The following is a 25,042-nucleotide window of genomic DNA, read 5'->3' on the forward strand; positions in this document are numbered from 1 at the left end:
TGCCTGTTTACCTCTCTGTCTGGAGTGTCTGCTCTTTGGGGGCAACACATTTTTGTCAGTTTCACATCCTCTAGCAGATCTGTCATTATTCCTTCTGATAGCCCCTTGGGCCTTGTCATTGCTGCATTCTCCTGCTTACTTCTCTGCGCCAGTGTCTGCATCTTTGTGCCTGAGGACTTCCTTTGTCTCTGGAGTCCACTGACCTTGTGCAGAACTGGCTGAAATACTGGGAATGATGACTGTAAGGAGTGGTGTGTGCATATTCTTTCAAATGAGTGTTTTCAGTTTCTTTGGATAACTTCCCAGAAGTGGAATCACTGGGTTATAAAGCAGTTCCATTTTTAATTTTTTGAGGTAACTCCATACTGCTTTCCACAGTGGCCGCACCAATTTGCATTCCCACCAGCAGTACATGAGGGTGCCCTTTTCGCCACATCCTCACCAACACTTGTTGTTTGTTGATTTGTTGATGACAGCCATTCTGACACCCCTATGTTCTTTGCAGCATCATTGACAAAAGTCAAGATTTGGAAGTATCCCGAGTGCCCGTCAGTAGATGAGTGGATAAAAAAGCTGTGGTACATTTATACCATGGAATACTACTCGGCCGTAAAAAAGATGGAAATCTTACCTTTTGTGGCAGCATGGATGGGCCTGGAGAGCATGATGCTAAGCCAAATAAGCCAGTCAGAGAAAGACAAATATCATATGATTTCACTCATATGTGGAATCTAATGAACAAAATACACTAACAAACAAAATGGAAACAGACTCATAGACAGAGAATGGATTGACAGCTGTCAGAGGGGAGGGGGGTTGGGAGCTGGGTGAGAAGGGTGAAAGGATTAAGCAAAAACAACAACAAACCCCCCTCCCCAAAACCCCTTACAACTCGTAGACACAGACAACAGCATGGTGATTACAAGAGAGAAAGGAGGTGGGGGGAGGTTGAAGAGGGTATAGGGGGGATTAGTGATGATAGAAGAGGACTTGACTTGGGGTGGTGAACACACAATACAATATACAGGTGATGTATTATAGAATTGCACACCTGAAACCTGTTTCCTCTTATTAACCAATATCACCCCAATAAATAGGAAAAAAAAAAGTGGTGTGTAAATGCCCAGATCCCTCCCTTCCTGGCAGGAGGAGGAGCTAGCTCTGTGGAATTACTCTGCGGTTGCCCAAGTGATGGTAGCTCAATCGATAACCCTCCCTTGGCTGTCTTCCCCTCCCTGTCACACACTCGCCACTCCTAGTGGGTTTCCTCTCCAGGCACTTTCTCTGGTGTCCTTACTGAGGGTCCGGGGAAGCTTAGGCACAAGTCCCTTACCCAGCAGAGTACTGGCTCACAGGGTCTGCTTAGAAGATATTTGTTGAACAATGCACGGATACTCCTAGCATATTCCTATTAGTCTCTAAAATAAAACAGACTGAAGATTCTTTTCTCCATCTGTCTTGTCTCAAATTCTGGTTGCCCTGTGGACTCAGGCTGGCGCTCTGCCCATTGTCTGCCTGCCCCCACGGAAGGGACACACCCTGCTCCTTCCCTCGTCCTCACTGCATCTGCTTCTGTCTCCCAAGGCACAGTGGGTTTTTCAGAAGAATGACTCTCTGAAGCGAATGACCGTGTGTGTGTGTGTGTGTGTGTGTGTGCATCCTCCTTGCTAGTGCCCAGTACAGTATGAATGAATGAACACAGATTTTACTTCCGCTTCCAATATATCTGATTCCGCATTTGTATTTTTTTAAAAATAAGATCATATAGGTTTCAAGTAACATTTTCAAATGTACTCATCTCTTTAAAAAAATGTTTTTAGTGATTTCAGAGAGGAAGGGAGAGGGAGAGAGAGATAGAAACATCAATGATGAGAGAGAATCATTGACCGGCTGCCTCCTGCACACCCTCCACTGGGGACCGAGCCTGCAAACCAGGGCATGTGCCCTGACTGGGAATCGAACCATGACCTCCTGGTTCATAGCGCCACAACCACTGAGCCACACCGGCTGGACACGCATTTGTATTTTAACATGGCCAATTCCCAACTTCTTCTGGTCTAGAATGTCCCCCTAAGTGTCCCTCCCCCCCGCCCCCAGTCTTTCGTTAGGAGGGAGCTATCTCTCTGTAAGTATGGGTTCAGAAAGAGACCAAAGCTTCGTTTAGAACAGTGGTTCCCAACCCAGGCTGGATGTTAGAAAAATCCTTGGAAACTCAAAAATACCAATTCCGGGCCTCCCCACCCACCAGCTCAGTGGCCATCTCTGAGCATAGGGCCTGGCTTTAGGCTTTCTTACAACCTTTGCGGGAGATCCTAAGGCAGAGCTAAGGTTGATACCACCGATCTGCAGCTGGAACGTCATTGTTTCCTTCCGGCACTCCTGCTTCGGACCGTGGGGGCTCAACCCAACAGTGTTGTGTGCTGGCTCCAAAGGACCACTTTTGCCGAGATTCAGGGTGAACTAAAGGTCCCTAGGATTCTTATTGTCTATTTAAGTGTCAACCCCACTGTCATCAGAACTGGGCAGGTCCTCTAAGGGCCCAGCCCAGCTCCCTCCCAGCTGGAGTGCTGTTCCTCTTGAGTTGTCCTGCCTGCAGTGAACAATGTGCTGTGTGTGAGTTCCTGTGGGACTGAAGCCTCCTGCCCAGAAAGTTCGGGCTGGTGGTAGCTTCGGATGGAGGCAGACAAAGCCATCAGCTGACAGCCTGGCCACCCACCTGGGTCCTTTCCTGCCTTCTCCGTTCCAGTGCCCTCCAGGCTACCCATTCTCCAATTCTGTTTCTTCTCATCCCCCCCCCTCCCCCCCCCCCCCCGTGTCCCTGCCTCTCTCCTGCTGTTTTCCACTGTCCTCTTTGCTTTTTCTGCTCAGCTGTGCCTTGGAACCATGCGGTGGCCGCCTCCTCTCACAGCTTCGTTTGCAATGTGTGGGCCCCTTGTCTAGGATCCAGTGTGGGAAGAGAAAAGGAGTGGGGAGAGGGGGCTTCTAGAAGAGAGTGCACACGGCCTGGGAGTTCCAGGTCTGGGTTTTAAATGGTACCCGGATGTTTATGCAAACGGATGCTTTGTGTTTCAGCTTCCCCCAGTGCCTTTAAGGGAGGCTTCTGGGACTGGGAGAAGGTGTTGTTTGCGTGGGTCTCAGCTCCTTGGGTGCTGTCCCTGGGGGGTGAGGCATGTGGACCTACACAACTCGCTTCAGGGCTGTCTCTCTGCTGTCTCCGCAGGATTGAGATGTGCTGGTCCTAGCTGCTGTCTGAGAGGATGTCTGGGGTGTCCCAGCCCTTGAGCCGAGTAAAGGTGGGCACGCTATGTCGGCCGGAAGGCCCCCCAGAGCCCATGGTGGTGATGCCAGTAGATGTGGAAAAGGAAGACGTGAGGATCCTCAAGGTCTGCTTCTATAGCAACAGCTTCAACCCGGGGAAGAACTTCAAACTGGTTAAATGCACTGTGCAGACCGAGATCCGGGTGAGTGTGGCAGGCGGTGCCTGCTCCGTCCGTTTGTCTGTCTCTCCCTGTCCTTCAGAGCAGCTGAGTGGCCCTCCTTCAGCCTAGCAGGCTCCCCGGTAGCCACCCTGCGCTGAGGGCACCAAGGGAGAAGTTCTCAGCCTGCAGAGCCAGGCTCCTCTCCAGGAGCAACCTGCCTCACTAGTAGCCTGGGGAACAGGTTTTATAGCTTTCGTTAGAACCCCAGATCATTTACTTGGTCTTTGATTCAACTCATTAAATATACACCGAGCGGCCAAATTATTATGACCACCCCATCAGTACAAGGAAGTGAATTAGTTATGCAAATAATAATAATAATACCTTGAGAATATTTGCTTAGGAAGTTTTCAATATTCAGTATTTTTGGAAGTGTCAATGAAGTACTGATGGGGTGGTCATAATAATCTGGCCGGTCATAATAATCTGGCCACTCAGTGTATATGATATTTGAGTTTCTGCAAGAGATATAAGAGCCCCCACCCTCCAAAAGTTTACACTCTGATTGAGTTGGAATTAGGGAGATACACAAGTGATGGAATTGAAAATAGAACAAAAATGGTACAAGACATGTGCTGGGTGCTCAGATCAGGAGCTGGTGGGGGCATTTAGAGGATGTTAATGAACTAGAGATGCCCTAAAACAGGGGAATGGTGGCAGACCCTTTCTGAGGCAATACTTCAATTGATTGGCTCATTCTCATCCCGGGCCACGGAATCTGTTTTGCAAGTCCAGGTGCCCACCGTCATGAGGACACCTGGGGACCAGGAAACCAGTTCAGCTCAACCACATGTATAGGAACTTGTCATCAGAAACAGAGTTACAACACAGTGATTGAAATGCCTACATTTATTGGACAATTACCATGTACGGCCTGGATCAATTCCTCTACAAACATTATCTCACTGAATCTTCCCAATGACCTCATGAGGTAGATACAATGAGGACATCCCTTTTTACTGCCCAGAATATTCCTTTCTGATGATGCAAAAGAAAGCTGAATTGGTTCTCAAAAGGTTGTTTCCTTGAACAAGGGAAGTAGGGGACTTTTGGGAAAACTAAACAGGTCTGAGAAAGCTGGATGAATCCTCTCCAATCCTCTCCTTACCAATCCTTCCCCTGTCCTAAAAGTCAGCATCCCCCAAACTCAGTGAGTGTCTCTTTGGATTGGTGCTGTCAGCACAGAACCTCTGCACATCTGTCTGCTTGGCTGCCTTCCATCTATTACAGCACATGCTATGCTTCAACACACCAGAGCGGAATGTAATTGATTAGGTCACTGCCTTGGCCAGTCATCACAATTGATTATGGTTTGGTTACTCCCTCTGTTTCCTGTAACTGATTGGATTAGGGCCTTATTTGCTCATCTCATGGTTCCGGATATGTAGGTACAACTGTGTCCTTCGAGTAAGCCCTGGACACCTTCTTCCAGAAGGGTGTTTTCATACCTCCTTAACTCTCTCCTTCTTGAGCCTTCCTTTGGGTGTGCCGTCTTTACAGATAGCTGATGCCACCCACTGTGGGTTCTGCTGGTGTAATTTCCAGAAGTTAACCTGACCTCCAAATTTGGGGGCACCTTCCTGACTTTCTACTGAAAACCAGAGAGCATCTGGATGGTCCAGACCAGAATGTGTTCTGTGGAGTTAGTGCAAAGGACCGGAAGGATAGGCAGATTGGAAGCCAGCTCCGTGGAGAGCAGAAGGCTTTCCACGAGGCGGGAACAGCAAGAACAAAGGCAGAGAGGCTGCTAAAGAGTGAGTAGTTCTGTTTGGCTGGAGCATGGCTTATATTTAGAAAAGTGTATAAAGTCAGGATCAGAAATGAAATGTTGACGGCAGATAAGAAAGGATGTGGAATATCAGGCTGAGGAACGTGGACTTGTTCAGGCACCAGGAAGAATCACACAGTTTTTAAGCCGGGGAGAGGCTTTCCTGGAGCTGCCTGATGTCTTGCTGGGCAATGAGACCCAAGTTTAAGAAGAATGGCTAGCACCCGAGGCACTATCGAGGGTTATGAGAAAAGAGATGGAAAACTAAGAAAGATGTGGGGCCTTCTAGGAATTTATGTCCAAGCCTTCTTGTTTTTCCTGTTTCTAATCCTGCAGGCAAGATATCACCTATTTATTACAAGTAACCATGGCTTTAAAGCCACCTAGACCTTGAGCCAAATATTGCTTTCTATTTATTGTTTTTATGGCCTTAGACCCAACACCCAACCAATCTGGCTTCAGTTTCCTCATTGGGGATTGTGCTCACAGGTAGCCTTGTTGTAAGGATTAGAGATGATAAGTGAGAAACACCTACATAGAGTAGGAGCTCGATCATTGGAAGCTATTGATTGTGTGGCTATTAGGTCGTTACCCTGCTCAGGAATCTCCAAGAGTTTCTTTTGGTGTTTATCCACTTATCTGTCATATTTTCAAATAGAGAAGTAAGATGATCAGATTTGTGTTTTGAATAGTCCATAGTATCCTGCAAGATATTAGGAAATGTGTCCTGGAAAAGGAGTTTTATAGTCAAAGAAGTTTGAGAGAGGCTTGCTTAAACAATTCTGAACAGATTTCTTTGCAAGAAGACTTATCAGAGCATTAAATATGCTGATATGCAGAGCGGATCACTAAGAAAGGACCACAGAGGGGCTATTTCCTTTAGCCATTTCTTAATGGCCTAAGAACCCCTTCTTTTAAAAGTTGGGCCACTAGTTCTCAGGAAAAATCATTTAGGAAGCTCTTTTCCCTAAACTTTGATAGCAGTACAAAAAAGGCAGGAGAGAGGAAAGGTTGGTGAAAGGCAATTGGGTTAGGAAGCTGTGGCCACAGTGCTGGTGGGAAATGAGGAGGGCTTGAACTAAGGGAGTAGTATTGGGAACACAGACAAGTCAATAAATCTGAGTACATCCAAGGAGGCAGAATCAACAGAATTTGATGATTACCTAGATGTAGGGAAGGAGATAAAGGAAGGAGACTGGATGACTCAAGCTTTTGCTTGGGCAACTGAATGGGTGATGGTACCATTCATTGAGCTAACAGAGAAAGGGTGTTCTGAGATTTCAGCTTTAACATGTGTTGTGTTTATTAAAAACACCCTCATGGAGGAAAGTGGACCTGGAGCTCAGGAGGGAGAAAGGACCTACAGTTGAAGATTCAAGAGTCAGTAAGCAATGGATACCGTGTGAATGGATAGAATCACCCACAGAGAATGAGTAGAGCAAGAGAAAAAGAGTTTCAATGAGGAAACCTTGGGAAATCACTTCTTAGAGGCTGGTAGAGAAGGAAGAACAGGTGAAGGAAAAAGATAAATCATCCAGAGAAAGATAAAAATAAACAAAAGAACAGGCAAGGGAGACAAAAGTAGAAGAAAATTTGAGGAAAGAGTGGTTAATAGTGTCAGACACTCAGAAAGGTCAAATCAGATAAGGCTAAAAATAGGTTTATTCGACTCAGTAACAAGTGCAATAATGACTTTTTGCTAGACATCTTCAGTGGAGAGATGGGGGCAGAAGGCATTGTGCAGTCAGAGAGATAATGAGTCTAAGCAACATTTCAGAGTTTTGCCAGCAGAAGCTCCTGAAGTGGTAAGGCACAGGGCAGGTCTGAGGCTAAAGAATGGCCAAGATTGGCTATTTAAACCACATTCACGATTTTGGATTTTACCCCATCTCTTGTGGGAAGTCACTGATATCCTTTAAGCATATGAATGATGCCAGATTGCATTTTTAAAAGATCACTTGGGTCACATAGTGGCAAACAGATTGGAAGAAGGCAAGAATGGATGTGGGGAGATGTTAGGTGATATTGCAGTAATTCAGATGATGGTATCTTAGATTGGGATGTAGCCATGGTGATGATAATGATGGTGATAATGATGTTTGTGATGGTGTTGTTGGTGATGGCGGTGGTGGTGGTGACAATGATGAGATGATGGTGATGAGGATTGATGATGAGGTGGTGATGATGATGATTGTGATGATGATGGTGGTGATGGTAATGCTGCTCCCAAGGGCAAGGTGATGGTGGTGATGATAGCAGCTAGCACTTTTGAAAGCACAGCTTATGCATTATCCTACTGACGTCTCAAAAAACCCCTATGAAGCACATACTGTTATTATCATCTCCATTTTGTATACAAGGAAATAAGGTCCAGAGGAGTTAAGGAAGTTGCTAGTTAAGTGGTAGGACCTATTTTCAAAGCCAGTCAACCCATCTCCAGAGCTTGCACTCTTAACCACCATGGTGTATGGAGAGAAGTAATTGTAATGCAGCTAATTCAGGAGGTAGAAATGAAAGGTTTTGCTGATGGACAAGAGATACAGGAATGAAGAAGAAGGTGTCAAGACTGGAAGCCCTGGTGCAGGTGGACAGGGCCCCACTTCCTAAAATGAAGAACACTTGAGGAGAAACTAACTGGGGAGTGGGGCGTTCACAAGTTCAGTTTTGGACGTGTCAGAGCAATTGAGATGCTCATTTTCATGTGAAAATGCTGAGTAGACTCTTTGATACATGATTCTTGAGGAAAGAACGGGCTAGAGATAGGCATTTGAGTGTTGTCAGCCTCGGCAGAGTGGTTGAAGCCATGGCTGTGGGTGAGATCATTTATGAAAGAGTCCTGAATAATATCATCATTCATTTCACAAGTATGTGTTGAGTGCCCCATGTACCGGCACCATGCTTGTTATGACATACCCCCAAACACAGATGCACTCCCTGCTTTCATGGAGCGTCCAGGCCAAAGGTGAGCCTGACAGTGACTCACACTGATGAATGAACCTTTACAACAAGTGGAGGCAAGTACTCTGACAGGAAGAAAGAGGTTCTGTGAGAGGAGAGAGTACAGAAGAGCTCTGCCCAAAGTCGAGGAATAGCTTTGCTATTCAAGGGCTAATTGTGGACGCTGTATCCAGGCCTGGAGGTCCATACCCAGCTTCCCTGCCTGAGGCTCTCCTCCTAGAGTGGCCCCTCCCACCCCTGCTTCGCTTCCTGCCCTCTTCTTGCGCTTTCCTTCCCTAGCTGGGCTTTGTTCTTTGACGGAACTTTCTACTTTCAGCTACATATCTTCTTTCACCATCTCCCCATGCTCAAAACGCTGCCAGCCCTTTCAAGCTCGCCAAGCACGGGTCCTTCCATATGAACACTCTTGAAGTTCCGGCACCCCCATCTCGCTGTGTCTGATGAAACAGAAGCAATCAAGAACCACCTTGGCATGGTCCATTGGTAGCACATTGCCAAATCATAGTTACTCCGTGCATACTTGCTGAATTCATGTGTTTCTTTTATTCTCCATTTTTTTCTATGCAAATACAATAGCCTCATGATGCTTTCTCTGTGTTGTTAAAAGCTGGGTGAATAAGTGCTGGCCCTTGTCCTTAGGACAGGTGTTGAAGAGAATTAAGCAACGTGCTAAATCTGTCTCTTCTTGATTTTTCATTTCCCCTTTTGTTTGATATTCATGGGAAATTGTGTTTGTTTGGGAGCTCAGAATCTCTGTAGCAAGTGGAGGCTTCTAGCACTATATATTTCTCTCACATGCTAATTTGCTTGTCTGGGAAAGGGGTTAAGATAACACTTTGTAAACAACCAGCGGAGTGCCACCCAGACATGCCCACACAGGGCATCTCTCTGACTCTTACAGCCTCTCTTTCATACTCTCTCCCCACCTCCCTGCTGTCTACCCACACTCTTCTCCTTTCTCTTTCCTCTTCACTTGCTCTCTTCTAGGGTGTGGCGGATAGGGTGACCATGTGTCCTGGTTTGTCTTGGACAGTCTTAGTTTACACACACTGTCTAGGGATGACTGTTAACAATGCCCCTGCCAATCTCAAGAGCATCATGATTCTGGGGATAAATTATATGGTCACCTACTTCTAAGTGCCGTATTTGCTCCTTTCTCTGCCTCACACTGACTTGCTGGCTCATGGTGTTTTCTCTCTCTGGCTAACCCCAGCTGACCCACTCTCTGCAGGGGCCCATCTCTGTCCATCATCGGATCATCTGTGTCACACAAGGAGGATCTTAAGCAGAAAAGCAGGCACTTGTCTGTGATATGGTGTGGTTCCCAGGGTGCAGGCAGGACCCCCACATCCAAGACTCTGTTCCTCAGCCAGCCTCTTTCATGCTGGAAAGCCACATTCACCCTCATTTTGTCTTGAAGCATCAACCCGCTTAGAATCCATTTACATTCCCGGGAGGGGATGACTGAGACATCCCGTGCCCTTTCCGCCAGGTCCAGTTGTGTCCCCTCCCCTCAGAACAAGGCTCCCAGGCTGCAGGGGTATCTGGTGTGTGTCACTTGCCTGATGTGTAAGGAGGGCAGAGTCCAGTCCCAAATGTAGCCTGTTCTGCACACTTGTACTCACTGCCCTCCCTAGTAAATCCAGGTCACACAACACATTCCAGATCATTCCCAGAGAAGCAGATTTCAGATATTGTGGCCCATTCTGCCCTATACTCATTAGAAAATCATCCCATTTAGTTTATTGTTTAAATCTATCCCTTAACCAGACACGGGGTGTGATGGGCTGGATGTTTGTGTCTCCCACCCCCAATTCCTATGTGGAAGCCCCAGTGTGATGGTATTAGGAGGTGGGGCCTGTGGGAGGTGATTAGGTTTGGATGAGGCCATGAGGGCTCCCATGATGGGATTAGTGTCCTTGAAAGAAGGTGAAGAGACGAGAGCGCTCTCCCCGCCATGTGAGGACACAGCAAGGAGGCTGCCATCTGCAAATGAGAAGAGAGCCCTCACCAAAAACCAAATCTGCCAGCACCTTGGGGTGGGACCTCACAGCCTCTAGATTCAACGATAAGAAATAAATGCTTGTCATTTAGGCCACCCAGTCTCTGGTATTGTGTTATAGCAGCTGGAGCTAAGACACCCAGCCAACCGCTCCTTGTAGTCAGAAGAGCAGCCTCCAGCCCACAGTGCATCCGCTCAGGTTCTGTGTTTCCAGAACCAACCTGCTGCCCTCCTGCAGATGCCACTAGGACTAAGACCACTAGGTTGAGGTGCCAGAGGGGAGGAAGGCATGATTCCCTGTCCTGGGAAGTTACCGTGTCTAAAAGAAAGGTCACCCTAAAGAGAATAAATGAAGCCAGCCCAGGCCAGCCCCCCATATGTGAGAATAGTCTCTGAAAACCTGAGAAGAAAGGGTTCAGCCAAGAAACCACAAACTGATACCACAGAGACACAGAGACACTCGCAGTGATACAAAAAGAGGTGCATTCGCAAGGACCGTCTCCTTGCTGTACCCCCTCCCTGTTTCCTGTGTGTGCTCACAGGCCAGCGCACTTACCCACCGACGTCTGCAGATGGGGACCCAAGGCACACGCAGAGTTCCGGGCCTCTCTTTGTCTGCATGACCGCATTCATTACATCGACAAATTAGCAGTCAGGTGCCCGTGCTTACATTTCTATTTTTAATCTGGCAGTTGCCTTGCTGAATGTCCTGGTTAGATAGAGTCTTTTTATCACATCAACATGAATGCTTTCAGAGTGGGATTAGTGATGCTAACTTTTACTATTTTGTTCATCCATCACTTTTTAAAAAGTTATCCCTTAGGTGTGTTGAGAACCCAGAACTTGTCTAGCTATTGTACTTGGTTCCTAGGGCTGAGGTAACAAATGACCAACAAACGGGTGGCCTAAAACAACAGGAACACATTCTCTCACAGTTCTGGACGCTGGAAGCCCAATCTTGAGAGTCGGCAGGACTGTGCCACCTCCAAGGTTCCATGGGAGGAATCCCCTTTGCCCCCTCCAGCTTCCGGTGGCTCCTGCTTCCTTGGTTTATGGCTGCCTCTGTCTGCACATCCCCTCTCCTCTTCTCTCTGTGTGTCTTTCATAAGGACACGTCATTGGATTTAGGAGCCACCCAGACAGTCCAGAATGATCTCATCTTGAGATCTTTAACTTAATTACATTTGCGAAGACTCTTTTTCCTAATGAGTTCACATCACAGGTTCCATGGGTTAAGGCAGGGGTGGGAACGTCTGGCCCATCGGCCATCTAAGGCCTGAAAAATCATTTGGTCTGGCCCTGTCAAGGTATTAGGGATGCATTAATGAAATGTTTGACTAAATATAGCAGGCTAACTTTTAAGCTCATAATTTTGTACGGCCTTAGCTCCATTTAAATATCCAAATGGCCCTTGGCAGAAACAAGTTCCCTGCCCCTGGGTTGGGGCATGGGCATATCTTTTAGGTTCCACCATTCAGCCCACCTCAGCCATCAGGATCAGTGTGTGTCGCTGGCACCCCCATTCAGCTGTAGACAGACCTGTGTATACAGTATGCAGGTGAACAAGCAATTTGCACACCTCTGTACATGCACACTGAAGCTCAAGACTCTACTGGGAAATGACCACAGAGCACAGGCTGATGAAAGTCGCTTTTCCCCACTGCTGCTCGGGAGTCTCAGTTGCCAGGCCATTCTCACCATCTCTGTTCTCTCAGTGAATTGTGTCTCAGGGTACAGACCTCAGAGTCATTCTTGGATTCTTTTTCTCTCACATTCTGTATTCAATCCATCAGGAAATCCTGTCAACCCTGCCATCAAAACATATCTGGATTCTAACCACTTTCTTCTTACCATCTCCATGGCCTCTACCCTGGTCCAGACCATTAGCATCTCTTACCTATCGCTTCCCAACTGCTTCTCCCCTTATCCCCCTGTGGTTCATTCTATAGGTAGCAGCTATGGTGATTTTCAAAACACAGGTCAGCTAGAGGGATATATTTGAGGTATAGCTTAGATCACATCACTGCTTTACTTTAAATCTCCAATGGTCCCGTCTCACTCAAAATAAAATCCAAAGTCCTTACTTCGGTCTACAACAGAGGTCAACAAGCAATGGCCTGCAGGCCAAATATGGCCCACCACCTGTTGTTGTCAATAAAGTTTTATTGGAACACAGCCATACTCACTTGTTTACATATTGTCTAGGCCTGCTATTGAGCTACATACAACAGCAGAGCTGGGTAGTTGTGACATAAGCCATATGGCCCATAAGGCCTAAAGTATTTCTACCCGGCCCTTTACAGAAAGCAAGCCTGGCCTAGCTTTCTCCCCTCACTTCCCTTCATGCCCTCTCCGCCCCAGCCCCACTGGCCTCTTCACAGCTGCTTAAAAGCACCAAGCACACTGCGGCCTCCCAAATGCCTACCTTGGGGCTTCTATGCTCTCTGATCCCTTTGCCTGGACGACTCTTTCCCTACAAGGTCACTTCTCTTCTCCTTTCTTCCTCTGGGGAATCTATACAAATGCCACCTTCTCAGAGAGGTCTTTGCTGGCCACCTCATGTAAAATAGCAGCCCCTGTCTTTCTGGTGCCTTGACCTTCTTTGTGTGTCTTGTTAGCACTTATCTGAACCTGAGATATTATTATGCTTATTTTTTTTTACTGTTTAACCCACCCCCTGATAGAAAATAAGCACCATAAGAGAAGGACTTTGCCTTTGATTCTCCAATCTGGAATTCATTAATGGGTAATTATTTAATGCTGCATGAATGAATCGATGGATGGATTCTAGTTATAAAGCCAACTGAGGCTGGCTAGAATTCCATATCTCAAGTCCAAATTCCAGTGGAGGAGAAAGAGTTTCTGAATGACCTGGTATGTTCTGGGGGTGGTGGCCTGGGTCTGTGGCAGCAAATGCCCAAGAGATGCTGTGAATAGGGCAGGCAGGTGGGTTTCTGTAACTGCTACATCAGGGTTCCCAGATGAGGCAGATTGTCTGAGTCACGGAAGAGTTTTTAAAATACCAGTTACTTGGCAGTCCCATTCCACATTCACTGAATCAGAATCTCAGGGGTGCTGGGACCCATTGCTGCCCCACCTCTGCCTGCAGGACACCCAACTGGCTCACGCTCTCTGGGAAAGGATTATCAGTAATCCTGGAATGGTGGAGAGCTCCAGAGTATAAGGTCATTGTTTTAGAGTCTGAGAACTCACAAGGTAGTGAGTCTGGAAGGATCTATGAAAGGGTGACAGAAGAGGGCTGGATGGGCCGAAGGGAAGAGAAAGTCTGTAGATGGGCATTGCGTGGTTGGAGGTGGTGCCATAGCATTCCCATGGTCATCAATCTAGCACTTGTCTGTCTCAAAGCAGAAGTGGCCTCCTGTCTTATTCACCACTGTATCCCCAGTGCCTACATAGAGCCTAACCCAGGAGATATGCAGGAGATATTTGTAGAATGAATGAATGAACTGATGCCTAGAGAGTACTCAAATGAGACCAGTAATCTCCTACATCACTTAATGTAAAGACCAAATAGGAAGTTAACCAGAGGGAAGATTAGCAATCATAAGTGATAGATTGGTTGATAGAATTTAATAGAATTTCAGCTGGTTTAAAATAGAATTCCTTGTATGTTCTTGGGTAAGTCACCTGACCTCCTTAGGTCTCCGTTTCTTTGTTTAAAAACAGTCAATTTAAGTGATCTCTAAATTTACTCAAGGCTCTAAAATTCCAGTCTAAGTTTTATGAGCTTAATAAACATTTGAACATTTGAGTATCTATATAGTTGTAGATTTTATTTTTTAATTAATATTATTATTTTTGTTAATCTTCACCAATGGATATTTTTTCCATTGATCTTTAGAGAGAATGGAAGGGAAGAGGGGGGGAGAGAAACATTGATGTGAGAGAGACACATCGATTGGTTGCCTCCCACATGTGCCATGCCCAGGGCTGGGGACTGAACCTGCAACCCACGTTTGTGCTCTTCACCTGAAATTGAACCCAAGACCCTTTGGTGCATGGGCTGACACTCTAACCATTGACCAACACCAGCCAGGGCTAGATTTTATTTTTGGGGCTATGCCAGTAAGGTCTGCTTTTACATCTGATCTTCTAGTCTCTAGAAGGCAAAATATCTGCTCAACTTAGCTTTCATCAAGATCTGGGTGAATTTCGGCTATTCTTTTGCTCTCTGGACCAGTGACATTTACTGTCTAGTCAGCATTTTTATTTTAGAGTAGTATATTTTTCAGGGATTTTATTCACCTCTTAAAAACTGAGCTTATCAGGAGGATGTGAGGTCCCCACTTGCTAGCACATGAGCCAAGCACGTAGGCATACGCTATGGCATTTGTCTTAAGTTGGAAGATGATGTCTGCTCCTATTATTTCACTATGAATTTTTCATGCCTAATCTGTGAAACCAAGCTTATCATAGCTAAACTTAAACATTTATTTTTGAAGAGATTTTTTACAATTATAAAATGAATATATGCACAGTATACTACAGACCAATATTGCTCATGAACATATGTGCAAAAATCCTTAATAAAATATGAGCAAATCAAATCCAACAATATATAAAGTGAATACATGTTCATTCGATAATAATAATAATACATTTTCTTTAGCACTACTCTATGCAGAGCCTTATGCTAAGTTCCTAACTGGTATCATCATCTCATTTAATCATCAAAAGAACCCTATGAAAGAGGAACATTTTTACATTTTACAAATGACCAATCAGAGAAGTTAATTTGCCCAAAGTCACAAAGCACATCAGAGATGAAACAGTTTCGGACTCTGAGGCCATTCTCCTAACTATTACATTATATACAAAAGTTCGAACACAGGAAACCTGGGAGAATAAAAATCTACATGTACATAATTGCACTAACCCAAGACAACACTGTTCACATTTTGATATATTTCATTCTGGAATAGTTTGTTTCTACTTCTATCACTGCCATACTTTGTATACGATTTCCTATCCTATAGATCCCGTTTGTTATAATACAAACAAGACGTCCAAGAGTTGAGTGATGCACGGAAATCGCCTTAGAAGGTGGAGGGGGCCAGTGTCACATGCTTATAATTTAATACCTGCTCTTTTTATTTATACCACATGTTATCTAATCCCACCCATAATCCCATGACTGAAAGGGTGTTTTCCCCATTTTACAGATGGGGAAATGGAGGTCAGGTGCCCAGGTCCTGTAGACTCCGAAGCCTGTGGTGGTGTCAATCACCGTACTCCTGATCTCTTGAACATTTTGGATGGTAGTTCACTATCCTTCAAAACCCCAGTTTGTGATGCAAGGAGCTGGCCACTGTTCATTTCCTCAAATAGTTGAGGGCTTTCCTTGTGCCAGGCCTAGGCTTGGAATTGGGCATGATATCATATGTAAGGCTTGGCTTCTGACCTTGATTTGAAAGGTTAGGAAGACAAATATGGCCAATTGTTTTAGTTCTAATTGGTTAATGTCTATATTAGTTTCTTAGGGCTGCCATAACAAAGTACCACAAATGAGGTGACTCGAAACAACAGAAGTTGGGCTGGGATGCTCTGAAGCTGGAGACTAGAAGTCCAAGATCAGCAAGGCCATGCTCCCTCTGAAACTCTACACTGGTTCTCAACCTTCTGGCCCTTTAAATACAGTTCCTCATGTTGTGACCCAACCATAAAGTTATTTTTGTTGCTACTTCATAACTGTAATGTTGCTACTGTTATGAATCGTAATGTAAATATCTGATATGCAGGATGGTCTTAGGCAACCCCTGTGAAAGGGTCGTTCGACCGCCAAAGGGGTCACGGCCCACAGGTTGAGAACCGCTGCCTTAAGAGAAGGATACTTCCTTACCTCTTACGAGCTGCTGGTGGCTTGCTGGCAATCTTCAGCAGTCCTTGGTTTGTAGACACAGTACTCAAATCCTCCATTTTTCCCTGACATTCTTCTGTGTGCATGTCTCCCTCTATGTTCAATTGTCCCCTTTTTATAAGGACGTCAGTCATATTGGATTGGAACTACCCCAATGACCTCATTGTAATTTGATCAGTCTGTAAAGACCATATTTCTAAATATGGTCACATTGTAAGATCCTGGCTATTAGGACTTCAACATGTCTTTTTTTCTACTAGCCTGGCTGGTGTGGCTCATTGGTTGAGCATCGGCCCAGGAACCAAGCGGTCATGGTTCTATTCCCAGTCAGGGCTCATGCTCGGGTTGCAGGCTCGATCCCGATGTGGGGCGTGAAGAAGGCAGCTGATCAATGCTGTTTCTCTCTCATAGATGGTTCTATCTCTCTATCCCTCTCCCTTTCTCTCTCTCCCTAAAAATCAGTTTAAAAAATGGTATCTTACTAGATGTGTGTGCAAAGGTCTTTGGGTATTCTGAGGAGGAAACAAACCCTTTAAGGTGAGTCAGGAAGGGCTTCCCAGAGGACCTCACGGTGCTGACTGGGTTTTAAAGGATAACTGGAAGCTCACCTGGATGAGAGGACAGGAGGGAGCAGGGAGCCAGGGGTCCTCCAGGCCTGAAGAGCACGCTGTGCTTGGATGAGAAAGAGGAATTCTGGGAGGCTGGAACTTAGAGCACAGCGTGGATGCGAGTGGGAGCTGAGACTGGAAAGAGCACGTGGAGGAAACTTCCAAAGGGCCTTTTATGCCTCATGCTAAAGAGTTTGGATCTTACCCTAGCATGGAGAAAATGAGGAACCAATGAGGATTTTTGACAAAAAGTCACCTGTTCGAAAATGTCCTCAATCTCAACGTGATACCTTTTAAAATAGAATTCAGGCAGGACTTTTTGAAATGAAGGCTTTGATTTATTAAAATTTTAAATTCAATAATTTCTAAGAAGACGAGCATTTTGACTTTATAGAGAAAGAGTAAGGAGTTAAATTAAGCCTGAAAGCAATTTGAAGGCCTGTGCCTCAGATGGGGTCCCAGGAAAGTAAGCCTGTTTGCATGTATGAAGCGTGTTATGAATACTCTGGTGAAACTCACCTGGGGGAGTGAGGGACGCAGGATGGGCAGAGGGAGAAGTTGGGCTGTGATGCTCCGAAGCTGGGATGGCCCAGCAGAGCTGTCCTAAATTGGGATGAACAGACAGGGCCTTTACACCCCTGAAATGGTGACCAGGCACTGGATGCAGGCTGCCCCCAATAAGAGGTGTGACATTAGTAAAGGTGAGGCCAATTCTAATGGAAGGTGGGAGGCAGGGGGTCTCAGTTATGATATTTCTAAAAACTCAGCCATTAACATGAAATATATTTTATAAGCTCAAGAATAAAAAAAATTAGGTATTTTATTTTATTGATTTTTAGAGAGAGAGAGGAAGGTGAAGATAGAGAGATAGAAACATCAATGAGAGAGAAACATCATCGATCAGCTATTCCTGCACACCCTGCACAGGGGATTGAGCTCACAACTCGACCATGTGCCTTGACAGGGAATCGAACCATGACCTCTTGGTTCATGGGTCGACACTCAACCACTGAGCCACATAGCCCGGGTGGTATTTTGTTTAAATAAAAGGGTGGACCTAAGAAAATCATGAGACTATAGCGATTAATAAAGAAGTTATAAAATGTAGCTGAGCTATAAGTATAGACTATTAGGTCAAAGGAACAGAAAAAGAGGTGAGAAACATCCCCACACATATAGTCACCTAATGTTAGACATCTTTGTAAAAACTAATTAATTGTAAGCCATTCCTCATGCTATATACAAAAATTAATTTCTGACGGGGGAAAATGTGGCTAAGTACCAATAAAGGAAGAGAAAGTGGATTGAGTAACTAATTGCTTGGGTGACCTTTTTTGGTGACCTTTTTTTGGGGAGAAATTACCATGGGTATGGGGATAAGCATACAAACCTTCTTTGTTTCTGACCTAAAAGAGGAAATGCCAGAGAAGAGGGAGAGAGGCAAAGGCAGTTTGGGGTCTTCACACTACTTGATAAAGACAATAAATCAATGTTAACCAAGCAGGAAGGAAAGCCATAGAAATCCCACTGTTTGCAATAAAGCACCAGTCGCTGTGAGCCACAGGCAAACTGAGGGCCTGCTTTTCAGTAGCTCTCTTATGAGCAGAAGTAAAGGTTTTCCTGTAGCAAAAAAGAATCCTGGTCTTATCTAAATGGCAACTGATAAAAGTAAGACAGCTTTTTATTTTTCCCTATCATGTTACATATGTCAATTTAGTAAGTAGGTAGACACCTTATACTGTTGTTTTTTAAAGTGATTTATTAATCCTATGTAATAAAAGCATAATATGCAAATTGACTGAATGGCAGAACTACCGGTTGGCCAGGGGCAGGACTGGCAAGCAGGTGGCGCCAGGCCAGCCAAGGCACGTGCCAGTGGGCAGAGGGAGGGGATGGCAACAGGGGCAGTGACAGCAGAGGGCTGCTGGCCGGAGCCAGTGCCATCCCCTGATCAGCCCACCTGGTTGCCTCCCACAGAGGAGGCCGGCAGCAGCGGTGGGTGCGGGGTGAGCGGGCCTAAGCAGTCAGTTGGACATCCCCTGAGGGCTCCCAGACTGCGAGGGGGTGCAGGCCAAGCTGAGGGACACCCCCCCAGTGCACGAATTTTCGTGCACCAGGCCTCTAGTAGAGACAGAAATATTAACTCATTAATGGCAATCTGAGCTGTGGGTAGAGGGCTGATTTGGTGCTCCCACCATTTGCTTGAGGAGCTGTGTGAATATTTGGGAATTGGCAGTAAAGGGTGAGGGAAAAAGGACTGATCCAAAAGCCTCCACAGTGAGATCATGTCAGACCTCAAATTTTTCTTCATTTAAGCTGATTCCCACCCTGGCCAGTGTGGCTCAGTGTGTTGAGCGTTGTCCCATGCACTGAGGGGTTGCTGGTTCCATTCCAGGTCGGACACATGCCTGGGTTGTGGGTTTGATCTTTGGTCAGGGTGCTTAGGGTAGGCAACCAATTTCTGTTTCTCACATCGATGTTTCTCTCTCTCACCCTCTCCCTTCCTCTCTCACTAAAATCAATTAAAATATTTTTTAAAAAACTGATTCCCTACCTCACTCTGGGACGTCCTCAATTTAAGCTACTTTCTCCTGCCTCACTACTAAACAGAAGCTCCTGAGGGGAGGGCTCTGTGTGGGCACTGGGCTCCTAACAATGCTTTGCAGAGTGAGTACGTCGTAGATCGTCGCTGATGGTTTGCATGAAGGAATCATTCTGCAGCGTCACAAGACAAGAGTAGAGACAGCAGGAAGGGGGCTGTGGCTCAGGGAGTTTGTCATCCCGTTAGAAGAAAATGTCAGAACTGGGGTTAGACAGGATTTGTGTGACTCGTAAGTGAGTTCTCTTTCTGTCACCTGTGATGGTTAACCTGGTTGCTGTCCAGGTGCACCTGAAGGATTGGTGCACGTCACAGTGCAATTCTGGAGCTAGCACTGACTTCACAGGCTGAGGGCACAGTCCCCTAGAAGACACCCCTTGTCAGACCCCAGTCTCGGGTCCCAGGGTTCCCAGGCCACCCACACTTCTGACAAATTTGATACAAACTTAAGGGTTCCAGCTAGCTGCTCGGGTCCAAGAATATACAATGCATTTAGTTGTCCAATCTCTTTGGTCTTCTCCAATCTGAAAGAGTTGCCAAGTCTGAAAGAGTACAGGCCTTTTCTTCTATTTATCTCTGAGAAGACCCCCTCACCCTGGGTGTCATGACTAGGCTCAGACATGAACTTTTGGCAGGAATATCTCAGAAATAGTTAAGTGTTCTTGGATCAAGGGGAGAGATGTTCTGTTTACCTGTCTACTTATGATGGTGTTAGCATTGAGGAACTTTTGTGTCAGCCAGGTTTTCCTTGGTATATGATTAGTGTCTGAAGGAAGATATGCTAAGATCATGTTGCTATCCTATTTATCATCAGACCTCAACCCTCCAACTGTATCATCCATTGATGAGTCATGCCCAAACCAACCAACACTATTTATTGCCAAATGGCGATTTTCTATTTCCATCCCTTCTACATTTACTAGTAAGGAAAACATTTCCTTTTCATTTATTTATTTATTTATTTATTTATTTTGTTTGTTTGTTTATTTATTTATTTATCTATCTGTCTGTCTCAGATTCCATTTTATTCAGTGGGGTGTAATCTATTCCTTCCTATCTTGAATATTTTAAAGCTTAGGTTGTCCCAGATTTGGCCAGTGCCAGCCCCTTTAAGCTGATTCTGTTTCCTTGTTATACAGCCCCAACATTCTCCAATCTCTTCCTTTTTTTCCTAGCACAAAAAGATATTCCAGGATCATCGGGTACTTTATTTGCCCTAGCCCTGGAATCAGCCATTTCTTCCAGGAGCCCTGGATCTTTTTAGTGGAGAAGGATATTTGGAAACTAAGACGCAGTGTTTGGTATACAAATGACAATCAGGACATCATTGATCCTAGGTTCTTTCAAAAGTAAAGCACTCATGGTCTCTCTCTCTCTCTCTCTCTCTCTCTCTCTCTCTCTCTCTTTCCCCATGGTTCTTTCTCGCCTTCCCCTCTCCATATTTCAAGTACTTTCTCTAACAGAAAGAAACCCATCTCCCATTATCCTCAATATATTTACTCCTTTGCTCAATCCTCCTGTATGTAACCAATCACCTAACCACTCCATCCATCTCCGCCCAGCCCCACCTCCTCCTTTGCTCTGATTCTGGCTTTGCAACCACTACCAATCCCTCAGCCTCACTGCTTTGACCTGTGGCCATCCCACCACCTCCAAGAGAAGGGGAAAGAAAAAGAGATAAAAAAGGCGAAGGAGAAGAAACCAGAGTTTTCTTTTGTTTTCCCAATCTTTCTTTGTTTTCACAAAAGCATCCGAATCTATAATGGATTGCTATATAGAAATAGTGCTAGCATTTTTCTTAGTATTTACCTCATGTCAGATTCTGTCCTAAGGACTTTTATCTAATTTAATCCTTAAAAAAACATTCAAAAGAGGTGCTATTATTTTCTCTGTGTTATAAATGGCTGTATGTAGGCTTGGTAGCATACACATTGCAAAGATATTCAACAGAGATAAGACATTGCCGGAGAGTTTTAAACGTTGCCTTTGGGGGTCCTCTCTGCTCCACCAGGAGTAGGCTGGGTTCTCCAGTTAGGTATGGAACCACATGAGGAACTTGAGTTAAACTGGAGTCAATGTGATTCAGAGCTAGGCGCGGCCTTGTAGATGGGCTTCCAGGCAGCTGCCTAATTGTCCTCCACTTAGTACAGCTCTGGCTCTAGGCCAGGAAGCTATGGCATCAGGATGTCGGGCAGCCTGACTTCTGGTCAAGAAAGTAGGAATAAGGAGGGTACCTCGTTTCTTATCAACACTCCATTTCCTGTGGCCATGCTTCTTGTGTGGGGACTGTGCCACTTAATCCCTTAATGTGAGTCCTGTCCTTCTCTCTTGTCCAGCCCCACCATCCCACAGAGCAGCTTGGTCTAGTTGAAATCCTCAGAGTCCAGTGGACCAGGGTTAAAAATCCCAGCTTAATTCCATGAGCTGTGTGGCCTCATCAGTTTCCTCATCAGCCACATGGGGGATGTCACACCTACTTTCCTGTATTGTATGGATTTAATGAAGCAATCCATACATAATGAAGCAATGTATGCAAAGTGCCTAGAAGTGCCTACTGCAGACCCCGAGCAATGCTGAGTAAATTGGAAACCACTCAAAGCATGCCTTTTACATGGTGGTTGCTCGGTAATTATTGTTTGGTTGGAATGAAATGCAGAAGCACAGAATTCGTGCTCTTCGCTTCGCTGCATTTTCTCCTTCGCTTCTGCTCTCTCCTCTTAGTTCCTCTGTCTCTGCCTCATTTTGCCAGTTTGTTCATTCATCACCTAGAACTCACTGTGTCCAGGCCTTACACTAAGGGCTAGAGAGTCACAGATGGATAAAACATTAAGCCAGAACCTCACCCTAGAGAATCATACCTCCGGGGCTGCGTGAGGCCTGTGGGAGCCTAGAAGGAGGCACCTCTGAGCCATGCCCCTGTCTTCTCCGCAGGAGGTCATTGCCTCCATCCTGCTGAGCGGGCGGATCGGGCCCAACATCCAGCTGGCTGAGTGCTATGGGCTGAGGCTGAAGCACATGAAGTCAGACGAGATCCACTGGCTGCACCCGCAGATGACAGTGGGTGAGGTGCAGGACAAGTATGAGTATCTACACGTGGAAGCCGAGTGGAGGTAGGAGAGGAGCCCTAGGCTCTCGAATGGGGGGAGATGAGTGTGGGGTGGGGAGGCCCTGGAGGTGCTTCCTTGGAGCATTTCCCTACCCCTGAGAGTCTTCTAGAGCATCTGAGTGACGTTTTAAGCTTGGTCCTCCTCCAGCGTCCAATGCGTGTCCTTGCCAAAGCTTAGCATGGGGTCACAACACATCCTCATTCAAGACAGGTACCTAGAAACATCCCCAGGCAGGATGCTGTTGGTGCTGTGGAGAGGGAGGAAGAGAGTTCTGGGAGAAGGGTGAGCCAGGCCAGTGGCTGGTCCAAGGAAGTTGGTGGCCATAAAGATGAAGTGTGGAGAGTCAGCACCTATTGGCCACCCGTCTGTCCTCTGTGGTCCTCCACCCAACAAAAAGTCCTACATGGGTGGCCAGGAACCACAGGTGGTGGGTGAGGTTGCATCTGCTTTTGCCAGCCCTACTCCTCCTTTACATACAAGGGAGTCTTAATGTCCTGTCCCAGGTATGACCTTCAAATCCGCTACTTGCCAGAGGACTTCATGGAGAGCCTGAAGGAAGACAAGACCACGCTGCTTTATTTTTACCAACAGGTAAAAAATAACTCCTGTGCCCAGGGTCCTATTACACCTTAAATGCCAAGTATTAGCCAGGCTCTCCTAAGGAGATGGGAGGACAAAGCCTTGGAGGCCCCAGTCCAGGAAATTTCTCTTGGGGACATTCCTTGGCCCCTGGTCAGCTGCCTAACTCGGCGTCTCTCACAGCTAATTAAGTGCCAGCTAACCCCACCCCAGACACTCACGGCTCCTCTTGGGCTTTCCTAATGGCTAATTACTGCCCAGGAGACCTGGCTGGTGAAGCAGGCAGAGCAGGTCTGCCATCTGACACACCTGGTTCCTCATCCAGCTCTGCCATTTTCTAAGCTGGTACCCTCTCTCCCCCGCACCCTTTCCCCCCCCCCCCCCCGCCCCGCCCCAGGACTTCACCTTCATAAAGCTGTTTTCTATAAAATGGGGATGATGATGATGATGATAATAATAATAATACCTACTTTATAGGGTTATATTATTGAGGATCAAATGATATTATTAACAATGTGCTGGTAAACCAGCTCTCTGAAGAAAAACAAAACAAAACATAGAACTTGCCAATTTCCATGGTGTAAATAGACCTGTTTCAAGCTACTGATGTGATATCAGCTTGCAAAATTTCAAAACATTTAATAACTGGCTTTCAATAGCTGTTTGGAGCTGCTCCAACACACCAACTATGGCGCATGTAAAGTTCCTAACACAAGACCTAACACAGAGTGAATGCCAAGTAAACGTCAGTTGCCATCGATATATTCTGCCTGATCTTAGCTCCCTCCTATATCTCTCTCCTGGTTTGCTGGAGACCACGCCAGACTTTCCTTGTACAGTGGATGACACCTGTCACTACTTACCAACAAGGCTTTGGAAAAATTACTGACTCCTCCCCCAAATCCCAGTTTTCATATCTCCAAAATGAGGAGTGGGGGGAGGGGAATTGGAACTCCCTGCCTCGCGGAGCCAATGGGAACATGTCTAAATCACTTCAAAAAACCTCGAAGACCTCAGCCTGTGGAGGCTTGGTCAGCACTGCTCAGGCTTCTGGAGGGAGGCAGGGGCAGAGCAGAGGGTGAGCGTCCCCCTTCTGCTCTTAATCTCCAGCTATGCATTTGTGCATGGCGGGCATGTGAGAGAGACGGGCAGAATTGTGCTCAAGGCATCCTGGGGCCTCTGCTTAGGGCAGTGATGGTGAACCTATGACACACGTGTCAGAGGTGACACGCGAACTCATTTTTTTGGTTGATTTTTCTTTGTTAAATGGCATTTAAATATATAAAATAAATATCAAAAATATAAGTCTTTGTTTTACTATGGTTGCAAATATCAAAAAATTTCTATAGGTGACACGGCACCAGAGTTAAGTTAGGGTTTTTCAAAATGCTGACACGTCGAGCTCAAAAGGTTCCCCATCACTGCCTAGGGACACAGGGAATGAGGGTGGGAGTCTCAGCCTCGTCTTTTCTCCCCGTCAGCTCCGGAATGACTACATGCAACGCTACGCCAGCAAGGTCAGCGAGGGCATGGCCCTGCAGCTGGGCTGTCTGGAGCTCAGGTATGTGGCCTCTAGGCCTCTCCATGGAGGGGGCCCATACCTCCCCCCCTGTGCTGGGCTCCTGGCCAGCTGACTGTCCTCCAGGGTGGGAAGTAAGAGTGGATATGTGAGAGCCGGGAGGGGGCAGTGGTGGCCGACAAAGGGTCAGGCCCTGAGGTGCTTGCCTGCCCTGCTTGCCTGCCCACTGGTCCTCTCTGGCTGGAGTCCCCACCTTCCTTTGGCTGCCACTGCCTTTGCCTCCAGGGTGCCTGCTTCTTCCATCTCTCTGTCATCCATGTGACTGTAATGTTTCTTTGAGCCTTAGGTGAGATTCTGGGAAATATTCAAATGTTGGGTTTTCTAATCTGTGTTCACCACTATGTCCCCACCATGTGTAGGTACTAATAAATACGTATGACATTAGTGAATTATCCAAGAGGTCCTCAAATTTACTGTGTTTTGGAGGTGATAGGTGTGTCTACAACTGATCATAATACAAGGCAGGATGAAATATGTGCCAAGCA

General features: G+C 46.1%; 1 protein-coding gene across 7 annotated transcripts in view; it reads left to right on the top strand.

The window, feature by feature from the left end:
- Nucleotides 1–25,042, top strand: part of PTK2B (protein tyrosine kinase 2 beta) — a 121,065-nt gene that overhangs the window by 67,843 nt on the left and 28,180 nt on the right. For 5 of the 7 annotated variants that reach the window (XM_059697518.1, XM_059697516.1, XM_059697517.1 and 2 more), the window contains exons 2-5: nucleotides 3,221–3,461; nucleotides 22,224–22,402; nucleotides 22,903–22,990; nucleotides 24,460–24,539. In XM_059697518.1, coding sequence (XP_059553501.1) covers nucleotides 3,258–3,461; nucleotides 22,224–22,402; nucleotides 22,903–22,990; nucleotides 24,460–24,539 — 551 coding nt within the window. In that variant the 5' untranslated portion in view covers nucleotides 3,221–3,257. Of the gene's footprint in view, nucleotides 1–3,220; nucleotides 3,462–4,979; nucleotides 5,234–20,467; nucleotides 20,642–22,223; nucleotides 22,403–22,902; nucleotides 22,991–24,459; nucleotides 24,540–25,042 lie in introns of those variants that run through there. The other 2 variants (XM_059697520.1, XM_059697519.1) reach the window with 2 other exon arrangements.

Source organism: Myotis daubentonii, chromosome 5 (genome assembly GCF_963259705.1).
Source record: "Myotis daubentonii chromosome 5, mMyoDau2.1, whole genome shotgun sequence".
Classification (NCBI taxonomy): domain Eukaryota; kingdom Metazoa; phylum Chordata; class Mammalia; order Chiroptera; family Vespertilionidae; genus Myotis; species Myotis daubentonii.